This window comes from Carassius carassius, chromosome 4, assembly GCF_963082965.1.
Source record: "Carassius carassius chromosome 4, fCarCar2.1, whole genome shotgun sequence".
NCBI lineage: Eukaryota > Metazoa > Chordata > Actinopteri > Cypriniformes > Cyprinidae > Carassius > Carassius carassius.
The window spans coordinates 39,965,405-39,985,319 of record NC_081758.1 but is presented as its reverse complement, the minus strand read 5'-3'; the positions used below and the strand labels follow the sequence as shown (position 1 = coordinate 39,985,319).

At 35.4% G+C, this 19,915-nt stretch overlaps 1 protein-coding gene and 1 pseudogene across 2 annotated transcripts; both read right to left on the bottom strand.

Moving 5' to 3' along the window:
• Positions 1-945: 945 nt before the first annotated feature.
• Positions 946-11,443, bottom strand: LOC132131613 (FYN-binding protein 1-like; annotated as a pseudogene).
• A 941-nt stretch (positions 11,444-12,384) lies between these two features.
• Positions 12,385-19,102, bottom strand: c4h5orf34 (chromosome 4 C5orf34 homolog). Of its 2 annotated transcripts, none has more exons than XM_059548790.1 (12): positions 18,672-19,102; positions 18,335-18,424; positions 17,619-18,223; positions 17,266-17,364; positions 14,666-14,786; positions 14,486-14,577; positions 14,137-14,206; positions 13,881-14,055; positions 13,207-13,315; positions 13,004-13,126; positions 12,794-12,834; positions 12,385-12,710 (listed from the first exon to the last, which is right to left on the bottom strand). In XM_059548790.1, the coding sequence occupies exons 1-12, from the start codon at positions 18,864-18,866 to the stop codon at positions 12,535-12,537; spliced, it is 1,896 nt and encodes a 631-aa protein (XP_059404773.1). In that variant the 5' UTR covers positions 18,867-19,102; the 3' UTR covers positions 12,385-12,534. The 2 variants fall into 2 exon arrangements, with proteins under 2 accessions (XP_059404773.1, XP_059404774.1); XM_059548791.1 differs by having other exon boundaries at positions 13,881-14,052; positions 18,672-19,101.
• Positions 19,103-19,915: the final 813 nt, after the last annotated feature.

Sequence of the window (19,915 nt, the reverse complement as noted above, 5' to 3'; positions counted from 1 at the left end):
GTCTCTAATCTGAGCTGCTGTTAACCTGCGATTTCTGAGGCTGGTGACTCGGATGAACTTATCCTCCGCAGCAGAGGTGACTCTTGGTCTTCCTTTCCTGGGGCGGTCCACATGTGAGCCAGTTTCTTTGTAGCGCTTGATAGTTTTTGTGACTGCACTTGGGGGCACTTTCAAAGTTTTCCCAATTTTTCGGACTGACTGACCTTCATTTCTTAAAGTAATGATGGCCACTCGTTTTCCTGTACTTAGCTGCTTTTTTCTTGCCATAATACAAATTCTAACAGTCTATTCAGTAGGTCTATCAGCTGTGTATCCACCTGACTTCTGCACAACACAACTGATGGTCCCAACCCCATTTATAAGGCAAGAAATCACACTTATTAAACCTGACAGGGCACATCTGTGAAGTGAAAACCATTTCAGGTGACTACCTCTTGAAGCTCATCAAGAGAATGCCAAGAGTGTGCAAAGCAGTAATCAAAGCAAAAGGTGGCTACTTTGAAGAACCTACAATATGACATATTTTCAGTTGTTTCACACTTTTTTGTTATGTATATAATTCCATATATAATTCCACATGTGTTAATTCATAGTTTTGATGCCTTCATTGTGACTCTTCAATTTTCATAGTGACGAACATAAAGAAAACTCTTTGAATGAGAAGGTGTGTCCAAACTTTTGGTCTGTACTGTATATATATATCTATATATATATACACACACATACACACACACACACACACTCTGGTGTTCAGAAGTTTAGGATCAGTAAGATTTTTAATGTGTTTTAAAGAAGTCTCTTCTGTTCATCAAGGCTGCATTTATTTGACCAAAATACAGGACAAAAAAAACAGTAATATTGTGAAATATTATTACCATTTTAAATAATGGTAAGCCCTTTAGAAATCATTTTATATATAAAAGGAGGGGGAAAAAAAGACAGGATCACAAATAACTTTATTCCTACTTAAGTGACTTTATATATACACATTTCACAATATAAAATTCACAATATATATTCTCAAACAATGCACAGCTGAAATAATTAACGACAAATAAGGACATTAAAAGATGATAAAAACACACACTAGACGGGTTTTTCCATGCTTATTCATTGTCGTAGATACAATCTGTAACAAATAAGTACAAAAAGATAATTGCAGTAAAAAAATGATGACTAAATATACTTACATCAACTGTAGCTGTGCACGTTAAACCTTACCATCACCAATATCATCATAAACAGAGGCGTCCCTTAGAGAGGAGAGGAAGTCAGACACAAAAATAAAGCATTTACTCAAAATTCACTAATATTCACTATTATTTAGGCATATCAAATGAGCAAAGAGTGCTTAGAAAAGCACAAACTGTAGCTATTGAGTGGAGTGCAAAAATGCATGCAAAAAATATAGTCTCACCAGATTAGAAACAGAAATGAACAGCAAGACTATACTTACTGCTCCAAATTAGCCGAAGACACATAGCCGACTGAAACAGAGAGAGACTCGAATGAATAAGAGTTTCCTCTTCTGATGCACATGCATTATTTCCTAAATCAACTCACATTTTCCTTCGCTGTTCCGGCAGATGAGTTTGTCATCTCCTGGATGAACTATCACATCAATGATTTCTCCGGGTTTGATTGGCAAGTCTTTATTAGCAAACTTCTTTATTGACAGTGACTGGAGGACAGTAGCTTGATACAGCACTTTGATTTCTGCATTATACTGTGAGAAGAAGCAATGAGGGTTAGTATACACAGTCATTCATTCACCAATCATCAAATAAACCTGTCTTACTTTAAACTTCTTCCTAAACTCTTTCTCCTCCTTCTCAAACTTTTTCTTCTTCTTCGGGTCCATCTCATCTGTCTTGTTTGCTGAGCTGATCTTTGGAAAGCTGCGGTGAACGAGAGACATTTTCTTTATGGAAAATATACATTTTTTATGTCCTTATTTTCATGTCAAACATGAGTGTTTATTATTGTTTCAGATCATTTTTTTGTCAAATGTTTTGTTATACTTTTTTATGCAATAAATGACAATTGTTTTGCTATTATGTAATACAATGCAATGACTTTAAAGACATTAAGTGATTTAAGCAACCACTCAAAAGCTTGGGGGCAGTAAAAATGTATTGTTTTTTTTGCCACATTTGTAATAAATGCTGTGCTTTTTCAATTTTCTATTCATCAAAAAAACACTGAAAAAAAAATCAGAGTTTCCACAAAAATATCAAACAGCGCAACTGTTTTCAAATCCATATATTAGAAAAATTTACACAAATAAATTACATTTTAAAATAAAATTATATATTTAAATAGCAAGCAACTATTTACAATTGTAATAATATTTTGAAATATTGGATTTTTTCAAATAAATACAGCCTTGGTCTGAAAAGGACTTAGAGACTCGAACCTCTGAACAGTTGTGTTACATAATGACTTTGCCAAAACAGAAAAGAAAGAGACTTCCCAAAAACTTAATCATTCACGGGAAAGCTCACTTTACAAATTTGCTTACTACAATAATATGAAAAAAAGAACACATTCTCTGTAACATGCATGAACTATAACCTGTTAGGAGACAGAGGAGGAGGGAAGTATGCTGGAAAAATGTCATCATATGTCTCTTCAGTGGCACCTGTTGGACAGAAACCAAAAACCACAGGCTCTGTGTGAAGCATCTATATTTATGCATATGGCAGACGCCTTTATCCAAAGCAACAACACTGCATTCAAGGTAAATATTTAGTTAATATTTTCCCTGGGAATCAATTCAATGTTCTTTGCTTTGTCGGCGCCAAACTACAGAAACACTCAACCATTACAGTACAGTAGGAGCAAGCAATGACTGGATATTTGATGCATTTCTGAATGTTAAATTAAATCCAGTGCTGTGAGATGATTCATAAATATATTATATGAAATGTGCAGAGAAAATCCAGTATTACTCACACACACCATTAAATGTGAGAGGCTCTGGAGGGGGTGGAGGGGGAAAGCTGCAAAATAGCAGTAAAATTACAGCAGATGGTGGTAAATCAACTATATATTAGCTTCAGGTTAAAAGGCGCTTTAAAATAATACTCATTTACTTAAAAATGACTTTAGACCTTCACCTATCAGTGAAGAATTTGCATAGATTAGGGTTTTTTGATATGGCACAATATACTTTTTTAATATAAAATATAATACAAATGAGTTTACTATTATATAAAATGTATCAAATACATCCACATGTACTGTATTTACATACAAGTATGTTTAATATAAATGTGATAACATGATTAATTATAACACATATAATTTAAAATATAAATATAAATGTTTTAATAAATATGATATATGATCATGTAAAAAATGAAGATGATTTGGTTAATTTACATAATTCAGTTTTTTATTCAGCATTGCCATCACAGGAATAAATTATATTTTGAAACGTATTCAAAGAAATATAACTATTTTAAATCGAAATATTATTTCAGAATGATTATATAAAATATAAATAAATTAATCAACAAAGGCTGCATTTATTTGCTCAAAAATACAATAAAAATACAGCATTTATCTAGCAAATAAATGCAGCCTTTTTGAGCATTAAAGGGATTTTTCAAAAACACAAAGTTTTGCTGCACCTTATACAGTAAAATGCATGAAAGTTAATACTAATAATAAAACAACTAAAACTTGCTGTCATAATTGTTTGGATGAATACACTGGTATTTGTGAAGTATTAAATGCTTTTGAACATGAATCACCTGAAATCAGCTTGTGGATCATCTGGTAAAATCTGATAAATATCATCATCACATTCAACTTCTGGCACTAAAATTTTAACAAGGGGAAAAAAATTAAAATACATTTCTTTACGTGTCCTTCATTTGGCAGTCACTAAAGGATTGCAATGTTATTTCATTTATATTTATTAAATGTATAATGCAATGTCTTACCATCTGGTAGACTGAAAAAAGAGAGTTTTATAATATAAATAACAGATTAACCTGAATAATGTTTATAATCTATAATAAGCGTAAAAGTTACTCTCTTACATCTTGACTTCATCATCTGCGCACACATCATCATACACTTCCTGTTCATCCTGTGTGCTTCCCACAACATCTAAAGTGTCAGGCTTCGCAAAACCATCTATGTGTAAAACACACCAGCACAAATAGCAGCTGAAAATGGTTAGAGACTAACAGGAAGCTTCAGCCTAATAAAGACCGAGCATGTTCAGTTTAGCAGATACACATTACTGAATTGTTTACAAAGTAAATACAGTGCAATGCAGTGCAGCAGAGTAACTCACAGAGGCCTTCAGTGTTTCTGACCAGCCAATAGTCCTTTGGGTTTTCAGTTTTCCGTACAATTTCAATGCTCTCTCCCTGCTTCAGTGGAAGTTTGTTCTTTCCTCCCTTGTGATCCACACTGGCCTTCACTGTTTCAACCACCACTACAGGACCCTTGATCTATCCGAGCACAAACAGCAGTTTCTTATGGTCTTTGTCACTTATTATATTAAGCATTCAAAAAATTAACAAAAAAACATGTTACAAAATTGTAAGCAAATTACAGTTATATAATGTCTATGGGAAAAACTATATATAACTGAAAACAGAGTCTGGGTCAAAAAATTGTAATAATAATAATAATAATAATAATAATAATAATAGATGGAAAAAAATACACACACACAGACACACACACATATATACATATATATATATATATATATATATATATACATATACATATATATATATATATATATATATATATATATATTGATTTGAAGCCTTTTTATATATAGAATGAAATTTAACAATGAAAATTGTTTTGAGAGGGAGGGGGTGGGATGCACATTTAACCTAAATCGTTATTTTATTTCATATAAACAGAATACATAGTTCATATACCCATGTATCAATAGAAATCTATAAATATATAATTTTCCTCCATGATCACAGTGGTATATGTCGGAAAGGGGTGTTTAGGTAAAAAAAAATTATAAATAAATAAAACCATAGCTCACCAAATCACTGCAGAATTGTAGCGATTGTAACAATGCAGTGCACCTCAACCTTGAATATGAACCTCAGCATAAATTTATTTATATCATCATAAATAAAAGCCAGTAAAATAAATAACACTATGATCATTTTTGTCCCAAAAAAGGTCATAATCCTAAAATAAATCTTCTATATATTTGTGAAATATAATAACAGTTTTAAAGAGAAATGCGTCTGCAGATGTGTTGACAGATGTTGTGAGATAATGTGAATACCGTAATATGATGGAATAAAACAATGAAAATGAAAATAAATTTTAATCACTTTAAACTTTTTCCTGGCCTCTTGCTCTCTTTTCTCTCTCTCTTTCTTCTCCTTCTTCTCCTGCTCCAAGCGTTTCTTCTCTTCTTTTTCCAGCTTTTTCTTAAGTTCTTTTGATTCTTTTGTCGTCTTCTCTTCTTTCTGTTCTTTGTTCTCCTCTGGCCTGTGTACAGGAGAGTGTTCCATTAGCAATTTTCTTTTTTAATTATTTTTCTTTATTTTATTTTTTTTTCATTAATCATATACAAATTTGAGCCCAATTGATTTCCAGCCTTTGCTAAAGACCAACCAATTTATTTTCTTTTAAGGAAATGTGAGCAGCATTTGCCTGTGCAAACCATGATATTATGATGCAGCGAAGGACAAAGGAATACTTTGGTTCAGGGGTTTGCTCCAATTACAAAATATTACGAGCAATATAATATGAATGAATACTCATCCATTAAATGAACACTCTCACCAGTTGTGATCAAGATCCTCGTACATGTCTTCGTCTGACTCCTACACAAGAAACAAACAACAGCATCATCACTGGCTTTAAATCAATCACAACTAGTAACCTTCTGCTCACTAGAGGGCTTTTTCAGTCCGTAATAATGACCTTGTTGTGAATGCTGTCATTTCCTTTTGAGATTCTGCCATTTAAAACATCTCTAAAGAGATGTCAGTTTAAACAGTATAATTAAACACAATGAACATTTCATTTTTACCTTAGGGTCATTGTTGCTTTGACCTAAAACAGAAAAAGATGTCATTAATACAGAATAATAAAAAACCCTCAGCACTAATGATGGAGGAAATCTAAAGTCAGACCTAATGTCTAAATGTGACGGTCAGCAAGGTAATGGCATTCAGACATTAAGTTAGCCAGATATCTCTTAAGGTCAGTGTATGTAATATTAAACATTAATATTAGATAACTTCTCTGTGAATGGCACCTAGAGAAGTCTCCGTCCGGCTCATGAAGTCCGTATCATCGTAATAACCCTCCTCATCCCTGTTGAACAGAAGAAACACACTTTTCACTATAAATACAAGCTTACTTTTAAACTGCAGCTACAGATGATCTTTGTCTAAATAGTAAAGCGTTCAATTGTACTATTGCATTCCCTCACAAACAGAAACTGCTTCAGTGTACGATATCAAGGTGGGAACATTTGAAAATGATGAACTCATACTGTGAGCTTAGCATTGTGAATTATTGCTGATGCTGGTTTTATACGTATCGTACTCACACTGGAGGGGGAGCAGGTGGAAATGTGAAGGCTGGTGGTGGGGGTGGAGCTACAGATGTGATTGACGGGCGATCTGGAGGCGGCGGGGGTGGGAGGGAGAAACTTTTCTCGGGGTTGCTGGCGTTGGATACTAATGAACCGACAGACAGAAACAGAACATGAAGCAACAAGTGCATGTGTGTGTGGGTGTGTGTGTGTATATATATATATATATATATATAAAAACACACACACACACACAAAAGCAGTCTTAAGTCGCTGGGGTATATTTGTAGCAATAGCCAAAAAACATTGTATGGGTCAAAATGATCTATTTTTATTTTATGCAAAAAAATCATTAGGATATTAAGTAAAGATCATGTTACTTAAAGATTTATTTTCTAAATTTACTACCATTAATCTAACAAAACTTAATTTTTGATTAGTAATATGCATTGCTAAGAATTCATTTGGACAACTTTAAAGCTGATTTTCTCTGTATTAGATTTTGTTTTGCACACTCAGATTCCAGATTTTCAAAAAGTTGTATCTCAGCCAAATATTGTCCAAACAAACCATACATCAATGGAAAGCTTACTTATTCAGCTTTCAGATGATGTATAAATCTCAATTTCGAAAAATTGACACATACACATATATATATTCTAGAGGTTAAGACCTTATGGATGTTTAGACCAGAATAGACTTGGTCCATAAAGTTTTTGGACACACTTTATGAATGCCATTAGAAAACAACACATCAAACCACCAGAATCAGAGAAAATGTGCTCAATTACTGTGAAAATAACATTATATAATGGTTATTATGCAGCACACATTTTCAAAACTGATAATAAGAAATGTTTCTTGAGCAGCAAATCAGTATAGTAGAATAATTTCTGAAGGATCACGTGACACTGAAGACTGGAGTAATGATGCTGAAAATACAACTTTGCATCACAGGAATAAATTACATTTTAAAATATATTCAAATAGAAAACTGTTATTAAAACACTTAAAATCAGTAATGTGTCCAACATTTTACTGGTATTGTGGGTGTAAATTCACATCTTTCTCATCTAAATAAAAACACATGAGTTTAGCTTAAATGAGCGTCATCATGGAGGTCCGTATCGTACCGTTCACTCTGAACTTGATGAGGTTAACATGTGGAGGTCTCTGTGGTTTGGCAGGACATTTTCCTAAAGCAAACACACTGGGAAGACACTTCTTTTTCGGCACTGACAAATCACCAGAAGCGGATCCAGGTGCTGCAGAGATCTTTTCATGGAGAACAGGTTTCTGCAAAACAGGTGGTTTGGCAGGAATCTGGGATCTGGCTCCAGTGGGGGCTTGTGTAAAAGTGTTCTCCTGTTTTCCTCTACTGGGCAGCTTCACTCCAACAGCATCACTTCTCGGGTCACCATTGGTCTTGTTGTTAGAAACTGGAGGATTGAATCTAGCCTCCATAGAGATGAAGTTTGGTGTGACCATGAGTGGCTTAGACAAAGGCCTGGAGTCTGTGTCTTTATTCATGTCCACAGGTTTCGCCAGCTTGGGGATCAACACTGAATTCTGGTGATGATTCCCGGCACTGCTGAATTTTTTGTTCTGAGCTGGTTGGGAATACAAACTTTCACTAGCCAGTGAGTTAAAGTGAGACATCAGGGATTGTATATTAGAGGCCTAAAAATGTACAAAATAAAAGAAACATTAGCAACACTTCACAATAAGGTCTCATTTGTTAACATTAGTTAATGCATGAACTAACCCAGCAATATATTTTTTACACCACATATTATGCAAAATCCACTTCAACATGGTGTTTAGACATAAATGTTTGTTGGCAGTGTGTGAACACAACCACCCTAGAATGATAAAATCCACCCACTCCTTATTTTTGAATCCCCATTAAACCAAACCAGTCTCATTATTCCTGCCCTTTTGATTTTCTTAGCATTGTGATGTCACAATGTTTAGGCCCCGCCCACGGCCGCTGACTGACAGTCCTGCGTTACCGCAGTTTCCGCCCTCAGCGAGTTGTATTTGGTTGGACTATTATCATTCTTATTAGTTGAATCATCCCTTGCACCCAAAGAATGATTGTTTTACATTTTTTACTTTTACGTAACATATCTGCGCAAATGATTTCACTCCAGACTGCTCTGTTAATTACATTTTAGTGCTTAGCTAACATTTTAACCGTTTTTGTGTTCGTTTGTTATTGAAGTATTTTAACTGATCAGCGTCATGCGGGTAAGATTAGTTAGCACATCGCTGTTAGTTCAGTGAATATGCAGCTCATTTGCATTTAAAGTGACACACACCAAAACAGCTCATTTTTTGAACACCCCCCAAAAATGACATTTTCCAGATGTTATAATAAATGATCTGTGGTGTATTTTGAGCTGAACCTTCACAGACACATTCTGGAGTTACCCAAAACCAATATTACAGTACATCTTGTAAAAAGGGGCATAATAGGTGCCCTTTAACATTTCTTCATGTTATTTAACAAAAATACAACCACTCCGTGTTCAATTTAGTATACAGTGCATTATCAAATGTTGCATAACACTGAAAAACTTGGTTATTCTAGGAAATTTCCCGAATAATTATAAAGAAATGGCAAGTTAAGTAACACATTACATTGAACATGAAAGTTGAAAGACTGACATACTTTCTTTGAACTTTGAAAAATCATAATCTGTACATAAATCTTGTTTTTTTCTTTAGTCTTATTTAATTGTTCTTTCTGTTCTTATGTCATATATGCATGTATGTTCCAAGAGCTCCTAAAAAAAAACACAACTTGTGTTTCTGCACACAATTGGTGAATAAAGTTATCTGATTCTGAACATCATTTAAATGAATGCTCTAGCACTAAGAACTTCATAACTCACCTCATGTTTGTATGAAGCCACATCAAATCGTGTGGCTTGTTGAGGAGACGTGTGCTATGACTTTTTCATGCATTTGAACTTTATGATGGCAATAAAATGGAGCAAAAAATCTCACAAACATACTGTAAATAAGGGTCTATAGATATCTGATTCTGTTTCAAAACAATAATTGGTAACACTTTAAAATTAGGTTTATTAGTTGACTACTTTAGTTAACAGCAACTAAGAATGAACAATACTTCTACAGCATTTATTCATCTTAGTAATGCCAACATTAACCAATTCCTTATTAAAATCAAAAGCTGTGCTTGTTAACATTAGTTGATGCACCATGAATTAACACCAACTAACAATGAACGACTGTATTTTCATTAACTAACATTAACACAAGACTAATAAATACTGTAATAATTTTTTTTTCCCACTAACATCAACTAATGGAACCTTAGTGTAAAGTGTTACTGATTCATCTAAAAAGATAAAAATGCTGCAGTTGTGTTATATGGAGTCAAAACAGTGTAATAAAAAAAGAAAAAATTAGAAAAAGACTAGTTGCATAAACTGCAGAGTATTCTTTTTTTTATTCAAAGAACCTTTTGTGGAATATAAAGGTTCTATGGATGTTAAAGGTTCTTAAGGAACCAAAGATGACAATGAAGAACTTTTATTTTTTTCAAGAGTGCAATACTAAGTCACTCTGAACACAAAATCGCTTAAGTGAACTATAAAGTAGTTAACTAATGAACCTAATTGTAAAGTGTTACCAATTATTGCTTTGAAACAGACTCAAGTATCTACAGGCCTCTATTTACTTTAAGTTTATGGGATTTTTGCTCCATTTTATTGCCCACCATACAAGTTCAAATGCATAAAACAAGTCATAGCTTTTTATTAGCACAATAACTTTTTTCCCCTATTTTGATACTGTTAAGCTGCTCTGACACAATCCTTATTGTTAAAAGAGCTCTATAAATAAGTTTTAAAAAATCATTGCATGCAGTCAATACAACTCACATTTTCTTCATGAAATATAAAAAATGTATTAACTATAATCACTAATGTTATAAGTAATGCAGGAATATACAAACCCCTCTTAAGCAGGCTATACTGCTAAAAAAAGCTGAATATTTCAAAAAGCTGTTAAACTGTGCATGTTCACACCTTTAGGGTTCCACCTTAACACAAGTCACTGTTTACATTCACAAGTGTGAAAAATACTGAGAATTTTTATTCTGCTGTCTGTTTCTTCAGAATACAGCTAAATGATCAATATTACTGCATCCTCATCAATCACATTAAATAATTATCAATCACAATAAGAAAAATCACTAGCATCTGCTCTACAATGCTGCACTAACACAAGTATAATCAAGAACTTAACCATCAACGGCAACCTGAAAAATCATAATAAAGATGCTCATTTAAATAAATCAGCACGATCAATCGATCTCATAGTGTACTCACCCAGTGTGTGTGCAAGAACACAGTGGCTCTGAAACGAGTGAGAATCACAAATACACTCAGAGGAAATGCATGTTTCCATTACTTTAATAAGGAAGAAGTGTAACCAGGTTTCACTATCGAACATCACGACCCTGATCTAGTGTCAGGTTTATTATCAGCTTAAAACCACAAGCTCATTCTTTTGCCTTTCAGAGTGAGAAACAACACAAAGTCTGGTCAGGTGGTCTAGTGCCTATTATACAAGCATAAAAGATGATATCATCTCTGGTGTTTATTTGAGGAGCATATGAAGGTCAATCAGTCATCTAGTTCAGAAAGCCACAGAAGTCTTTCTCCAATAGCACAGTTAAAAGCAAAGACCAGGACTCACCATAATGATGTCTGGTGTGCTGGAACAACCGTCACTAGCTTATTCGTTTGTCTGTGGAGTCTTTTCAAGGAGTGCGGTTGAAAGAATGGGAGAACTGATGACTAAACAAACTTGTTTCTTCCTTCTTAAACGGTTGAGCAAAACACATTCATTTGTGAGTGAGAAATATGTATTTATAGGGCAAAGAGTACTTCAAAAATGTAATTATTCATTTCAATTAAAATATGACATGAATTTGCATGGTACGTTGTTAAACGAAATGCCATTTAATTATGATAAGAAGGAAGAGATTAAATATGTGTGTTTGTATAAAAGCCAGTCCTAATAGAAAATAAAAACCTTAATAAGTGAAGTGACATTCAGCCAAGTATGGTGACCCATACTCAGAATTTGTGCTCTGCATTTAACACATCCGAAGTGCACACACACAGCAGTGAACACACACACACACACACACACACACTGTGAACACACACCCGGAGCAGTGGGCAGCCATTTTTGCTGCGGCGCCCGGGGAGCAGTTGGGGGTTCGATGCCTTGCTCAAGGGCACCTAAGTCGTGGTATTGAAGGTGGAGAGAGAACTGTACATGCACTCCCCCCACCCACAATTCCTGCCGACCCGGGACTCGAACTCACAACCTTTCAATTGGGAGTCCGACTCTCTAACCATTAGGCCACGACTTCCCCAAGGGGGGAAGGGTTGGATCTTGCAAATATATATCATGGTTTTCACCTCAAGATTACTAAATATAAATTATATCATCTAATTATATTATAAATTGTTATAATTTATATTACTATATAATTATGAATCATATTTTGCTAGAAATATTTTCGCTTAAACAATTTTCACATTTTCACAACTGAGCACATTTCTCCAATTTATTTTATAATTACAATTATTCTCAAGTGATAAAGGCAGTACAAAAAATACTACTATGATGTATAAATTCTTACAATTTATATATATATATATATATATAAAATAAATATGTATTCATTCACATTCTACGTATGTATTTTTCAAAAAACTTCTTAGTTTTAAAATAATTGGAATTGGGGCAAAATGTACTTAAACATCCTAAAAACTGGACTTTTTAAAATTTAATTTAAAATCAAATACAGTTTCTTGCTATGTTTTGGTTTGAAATATGACCCAGTTATGTTCTTAGAGACTCATGTCTCATTACATTTCACTGAAAAAGTTCCATAAAACCAAATCATTTTTTGGGAAAGCTGTAAGTGTCTGCATTCAGTTCGAGGGTCTGTCTGATAAGAGCGTGTCGATGTCCTGTATGGCTCTGGAGGTTTTCTGCAGAGCCTCAGAGACGCAGTTCTCTGTGAGTTTGATCTCAGATCGGTCAGAAGCACGCTCACAGCTCAAAGATCTTCCTGTAGGACGCAGGACGGGGCTGATCTCCAACAAAACTGGTGGATTATGTCAAAGAAATATCTACCCAACGGCATTCTGCTCTCAATAATCTAATTCCAAACCAACCAACCAAGGATACAGTTAAACCTCTTGATCTTTTCCAGCTCAGAAACAACAGATCTGTAGGGATGTAAGAAATCAGGATGAAGAAATTTAGTTTTCTACCATAAATACTGACATTTCCAGGTGAACTATCCATTTAAGAGTGACTGATATGCAGGTCATGTGATGCAAATGACTAGAATAATAATAAAAAATAATGATCCAGGGAATAAGAGTTCCTTAATACCTGTACGTTATTGGCTGAGCTGTGTCACAATGGGCGGAGTCTGAGAGAGCCACACCCACTGTACTCATGCTCTGATCTGTCTGTTTTACCCAGTCACACCACCGCACTACTGCTGACACATACCTGAGAGAGAAACAGACCAAACAGGATATTAAGGATTTTCAGAAGCAGCTGGTGAAATTAATATTACATAAGCTCTTTACCTTTGATAAGTTTGGTCCGTCTCAACTTGGACAAGAGTTTGGTGCCCATCTGGCAAATTGAGCTGGCACCACCTGTGATGAGATGGTCTGCTTTCTGCCCCGAGTTTCTGTTCACACTGACATCACAAATACATTTTAAAAAAAAAAAGACGAATTTGACATGATTTCAACCAAACTTAATTCACACTCCTTTGAGAATGTGTGACATGCTGATTGATTAAGACTTGGACAATAAATAAATAAAGGAAAATTAAACGTGAATACAAATGTGAAATAGGGAAGAAAAAAAGGTTTTTCAAAAGTCACAGTTTTTAACTAAATTAACACAAAAAAAACATTTAATTATAATTTATGTTCAACAATACAATTGTACAATATATTGATTCATATTTTATTAGAAGATGATAATAATAATTTTTATTTAAAATAAAGTTTTAATTTGTGAAAAACACCATGCAGCACTGCACTTCTGTGAACATGTTTGCACAATGCTGCAAATTGTTGAATTTTACTTTGAATATTTAAGTAAATAGAACCTAATTCATCTTAAAACATACCATTTTAATGGTTTTAAGGGTATCAAACTGTTTCAACTGGTGAAGAGCTGAATAAATGTACAAGTGAGTGAGTTGATTATCATTCATTAGGAATCATGTGGTTGTATTCTAATGAAGTACATCCGTGATGTACCTGTTCAGGTGTATGTGTGTCAGACCTCCACATCATCTGCGCTCTAACTCCATCCAGAAACCAGACCTCCACAGTCCCGTCGGAGAGAGCTTTAAAATATCCCGTACCAGCCACCATTACCTCCTGAACCACACACACACAATCACACACCGCAGCCTGCTGAAGACAGAACCGTTATCATCACACACCGGACACCACGGACAGAGCGAGTGTTCATCATCAGAGGGACATCACACGCACCTTGTTCCAGCAGGAAAGAGCGAGCGGGGCCCTCAGCGAGCTTCTGGCCTGGATGAAGCATTTCAGAATCCTAATGAAAAAGAAGCAAAATAAATTTATAAATAAGTTTGCGGAATACACACAATATACACTATACATTATCACCCCCTAGTGACTGAAGTCTATAAATTAATTTAGTGAATCATTGGCTCAAGGTTGATGTTCACTTGATGGTGGATGGTACTCCTGCCCTTTTAGAAACAAATGGGATACTCAATGTTTTCGGGAACAGTTTGACATCAGCTATCCTGTGAATCCTTTGGTTTTGATGTGAGCTGTGTGCTGTGTGCTTGTAAACCTCTCATCTCACCTGCTGGCCCGTGTGATCACAGACTGGACAGAATACAGCTGACCCGGCACATCAGGTGGGAGACCACACAGGTAATACACACACTCAGCCGTCTGAGAACACACAGAAATCAAGTCATCTAAAGAATCAGGCAGTAAATGTGTACACACAACCTTTTCAGACCTAATCAGCATGTCATACATCTCTGTGAGAAGCTCCGGCTTTGTGATGTGTGAAGTAATTAGATAGAACTCCATTCGATCTGATGACTGACCCATCACCGGGTAAGATCTCTACCATCGGTATCACTCCATCTACTATACTGAAGAAGATTAAAAACACACATGAAATCATCATCAGTGTTAGGTCCCAAACAGACTCTGTTTGACACACAGCCCTTAAAGTGACAGTACACCCAAAAATGAAACTTCTGTTATCATTTCCCAAACCTGTCTGAACTACTTTCTTCTGCTGAACACAAAAGAAGATATTTTGAAGAATGTTGGTAACCAAACAGTTGACGGTAGCCATTGACTTTAGTAGTACGGAAAAAAAATACAATCGAAGACCGTAGCAGCCTGCATCTGTTTGATTACCAACATTCAAGAAAAAAGAACATGAAAACAATTCATTCAACCTTGAAAGGGTTTTTTGTGCATATAATTCCAGTCAGATATTATTGGTTTTTCAGAGGCCTTATTTGATCCTTAAAAATGAGTTCCAAATTAATAATTCATTATTTTTTTCTTTTTCTAGAAAGTTTTAAACATTTTTACCCACTTTAAAAAGTTATTTGCCTATTCATGGTTTTTAAAGGGTTAGTTCACCGGAGAAAGAAAATTTTGGTGATGGTGATTACGTAGGTATAAATTTAATCAAATTAGCATACCGTGCTGTCACTGACTGGGTCTTAAAACACATGGCTTCGGGTGCATCATTGCAAACCTCATTTTGATGCAGGCTATATAGACCACAAACAAATTGAAATCTTTGTCAAAAACATGTTTATTGCTTGAATTTCAGGTGAGAAGAAAAAAAATGAGGTACGGTTATACTGTTTTACTTGCATCCACCGCTACTTGTAAATGCAACCTACAAATGAGAGACCGTTTACTTCGCTTTCTTGGGCTGTCACTTTTGTGAAAAAAATCCTGTTTGATTTGAGTGACAAGTGTTCATTGAATCGATTGTAAAAATCGATTTTGCATGTCTAAATACGTTTTATATGGCAAATAACACCAAATATAGGTAAATCCATGGACAACAGGCAGGACGAATATAAAGATTCAGTATATTGGTAAAGACCAATATTTCTGATGATTTACTGGCGTGAAGTTACGTGCACAATGATAAACAGGAGTGCAACATTCTCGACAAACAATAAGCAGAGTGGACTGCCATAATGCAAAACATTTACTTCAGGCTTCAACATGGCTGTGTTTACGATTAGAAATGTCAACAACAACAACAAATCGCATAGAAGATTCTAGCCCGAGTCTGAACACCGGTAAAATTCACATTTCTGTTGTAAAAACAGAAACATTGTGCAGAAGTATTATTTGCTGTTACGCATGTGTGTCCGAAGCTGCAGTTGCTGTGTGACACGTGTTCCAAAAAAAAAAAAAAAAAAAAAAAAAAAAAAAAAACCTGGACGCGCTCCGAGAGAAGGCCGTTAAAATCAATTTCCTATTTTCGTTTTCGAAACTTGTGTTGGTTGGTCCAATCGATTCGTGCAATAGATTTATGAACATAAAGTGCCGTCGACACAGTCACGGTTATATACTAGACGGGAAAAGATCTGGTAACAGTTTTTTAAAGAAAGAACGTAGCCTTCGTTTGTTTGTAGGCCTAGGCAATTTATATATTTACAATACTTACTAAAATATAATTATTATTATTTTATTGCTTTTGTATTAGTAAAAAAATTGGTCGGTCTTAACGCAAATTTACAACCGACAAGTCGGTTGGACTAAAAGCAAAAAAAAAAACACATTTGAGTCGGTCCTAAATTGACAGGGTCGGTCGGGTTACGGCAAACAACAATATTTTTAAGGATGGCCTAGGTGTGAGTGACTTTCCTCTTTCAGAATAATCCAATCTCTTCCAGGCCTTTCAATGGGGGTAAGCGCGTGTTTGTTCTCATCAGTTCAGAAGACGTTAAATAAAGTGCACGCATCTGTAATAAAACGTCCCTCGCATGGCTCCGGGGGCTGGATAAAGCCCCCCTGTAGCTAATTCATGGGTTGTTGTAAGATAAATATCCAGATTTAAAATGTAATAAACACTTTTTACTCAATTCTGCTGACTGTGTGGAACTGGAGGATGTGCAGGGGGAAGTCGTAGTTCATCAGCGCTACAGAAGCACAGAACTAGGATTTGTAAAGAAAAAGTCTTAGAATTTAGAAATAAGCCAAGAGGAAAAAGATTTTCCTTTGCTAAAGTAAGGAAACTTTGTTTCCGTTGCTCCTACATTTCCCAGAGGCGCGCGTGCGATGCATACGTCTAACATCTTCCCCCTGCATGTCTTCCAGTTCCACACAGTCAGCAGATGTTAGAAAAAAAAGTCTTCTGAACTGATGACAATAAACACACCCTTACCCCCATTGAAAGGCTTGGAAGAGCAAGGATAATTTTTTATATAACTTAAAATGGATTATTCTGAAAGGGGAAAGTCACACACACCTACGATGCTTCGAGGTCGAGGAGAAGATGGATTTTTTTTTCTCAGGTGAACTAACCCTTTAAGATGATGTAGTGGGTAGTGGTGCTAATTTATGAACATGAAATGAATCAGTACTCACCGGTATATGATGCCTTTACACCAGAGCACTTTCACCAGCTCAGCTGTGACTTCCTCTTCCTGTTCCAGCAAATCAGGATTCACAGCATCATATCGCCATCTGAACATCACATTAATGTTCTTTGAGTATGGACACACTGGCACCATCAAACACAGAGTACTGATTATAACAGTTTTTCTGAAAATAAATGAGAGGAATGAATCTCTCTAAACCTAGGACACATTTCACTCCAAAAAATAAATTAATAATAATAATAATAACTATAATAATAAATCAATCAATCAATAAAGCCATCATCATCATAAAAAAAATATTATATATATATATATATATATACACGCACACACACACACCTGTGCTGATGAGGAGAGGGACATTTAAGTGGTAAAGGTTTGGGAAGCAGAGTTTTCAGCCCTGTTTGAGATGTTTGTCTAGCTTCTCCATCTGTTAAACCCTTTCCATCTTGCCCACTGACAGTGTCTATAGTTTTTTGTGATTCCCGATGCTTGAATGCTAATGACAGAGGATAGCGCCACATCTGTGGGTAAAGTGCTCGGGAATACTGCTGGATCACTCTGGTGTACGCGTCCACCTTCCCAGACTTCAAACTTGTTGATTCCGGTCTTTCTGTATCGGGGGCTTTAACGACAGACCCCAGATGGTCCGTCGTGGCACCCGCTGAGGCTTCAGAGAGGTTTAGACCCTTAACAGTGTCAGATTTTGATAACAAGCTACTTAGTGAACATGTCGTTTTGTGTAGGTGACCTTGCAGATACTGTGACTCTCCTTCATTTTGGCTGGACCGACAGACAAACTCCACTGTGAACTCTTCTCCAGAAGAGGAAAGGACGAGTTTTGCATGTCCATCTACAGAGCAGACGGTGATCTCTCCATGTGGCCCAGCGGTGCAAGAGTCAGACCCGGGCCACTCCACCTCAGTTATGGCACTGGTGAACGGCTGCAAATCAGCATTTGGTTAAGAAAATAAGCAAAAATGAGAAATCAAGCTGTATTTACATGATTTAAGTAATAAAAAGCAAACCTTACTACAGCTTTAAGACAGTCTAACCTTGTTGAATTCCACAGTTATGAGCTCCTCGGGCAAATATGGATGAGTTGCATACTTGTTTCTGAACGTCAAAGCATTCTGTACCAGTGTCTAAACAAGAGAGATAATTAATCATGTATTTTTATACTGTACATTAATATTTACAGATTTATGATTAGATAGATAGAAAGGTAAATAGATAGATGGATGGATAGGTAGATGGATGGATGGGTGGATGGATGGGTGGGTGGATGGATTGATTTAGACATGTTTCATGAAATGAAATGTTTTGCAGTACAATGACACAGTATTGATATATTTGAATACATTTATGTGGATAAATAGGTGATCTATTTACCTTATACTCGCTGATGGCGAATCTGGTTCTCTGTCTGAGTCTGTCTCTGGGCTGTAGCGGGTGTGCAGAGGGTGACATGTGTTTCTCGATCATGAATTCAGATCCGCAGGGAGAGAGCTGCAGTCTGCGCCCGTCTGAGTAAAACACATCCACAGACTCATCCACACACATGACCATAAACCTGACCGAGCACATGACTCACTTAACACGACACAACTGAACCAATTACACACTGCGGCAGTCTAAACGAAAACACTCAAATTAATCACTGAAGCAGCACAAACTAAATCCACAGTCGCGTCAAATTGTTGTTGCTAGAGTTGTATGATTCGCGAAAGGATCGTTTTTGCGAGTCGAATCTTTTGAATCAATCGATTGTAAACACGATTGATTCAAAAGATCCGACTCGCAAAAATTATCCTTTTGACAGATTATCATGTACGCCTTTATATTTATTAATTAAATTAACTCAGAAAAAACATAATATTCAAGACGTGTATCTAGATAAAAACGTTGGGATGTCGGGGACCAGATGATCAGTTTCTTTGAAAAGACTGTTCAAAAGAACCGATTCGCAGACATGACTCGGACTTCCCGTCTCTAGTTGCAAATTTTCGCGGCTGATGAAGAGAAGGACGCTGATTGGATGAATCACTTCTTCTACATAAATACGTGCGCTCCCTCATCGCCCCCTTGCTGCAAAGTTTCAACTCTGGAAAGCTGAGGAACACGGATCAAGATTTGATTTAGATGATTTTTTTAATTAGTCTAACGAAGAAATATAATTTATTTTATTTGATATAAAATGAAATGACGCCGGTATTTACACACAACGCTACATATTTATAAATAACATGAAGCCTGTATTTAAACATCGTTAATATCTTTGCATTCTATGATAGTTTCAGAATTATTTAATTTTTACTTTATGCAAAATATGATTTGCTTTGTATTTTATATTATTATTTTGGGGTGTATATATAATATATATTTTATAAATATTGTTGCATACTTCAGTTTTATTAGAATGATACTGAACTGTCTATATGGCATCACTGATAAATGTAAAGTTTTTTAATTACCTAAATCCCAATTTAATTTATCACTGATAAATGTAAAAAAAAAATTAAGTACCTAAATCCCAATTTAATTTTGCCTATTTTTTTCTGTTTTTGACAGTTTTCCAAAAGCCATAGAATTATGGTCATGGTTCATTTGAAATAACGCCGATTTAAAATAAGCTT

Bases quoted from the DNA above. Each gene is read 5' to 3' on its own strand.
- c4h5orf34 (XM_059548790.1), bottom strand. From the start codon at position 18,866: ATGTGCTCGGTCAGGTTTATGGTCATGTGTGTGGATGAGTCTGTGGAT. The intron at 14,578-14,665 runs GTATGACATGCT...GTGTGTTCTCAG, and splicing joins CCGGAGCTTCTCACAGAGAT to ACGGCTGAGTGTGTGTATTA. The intron at 13,316-13,880 runs CTTCATTAGAAT...GTCAGTGTGAAC, and splicing joins ACAGGTACATCACGGATGTA to AGAAACTCGGGGCAGAAAGC.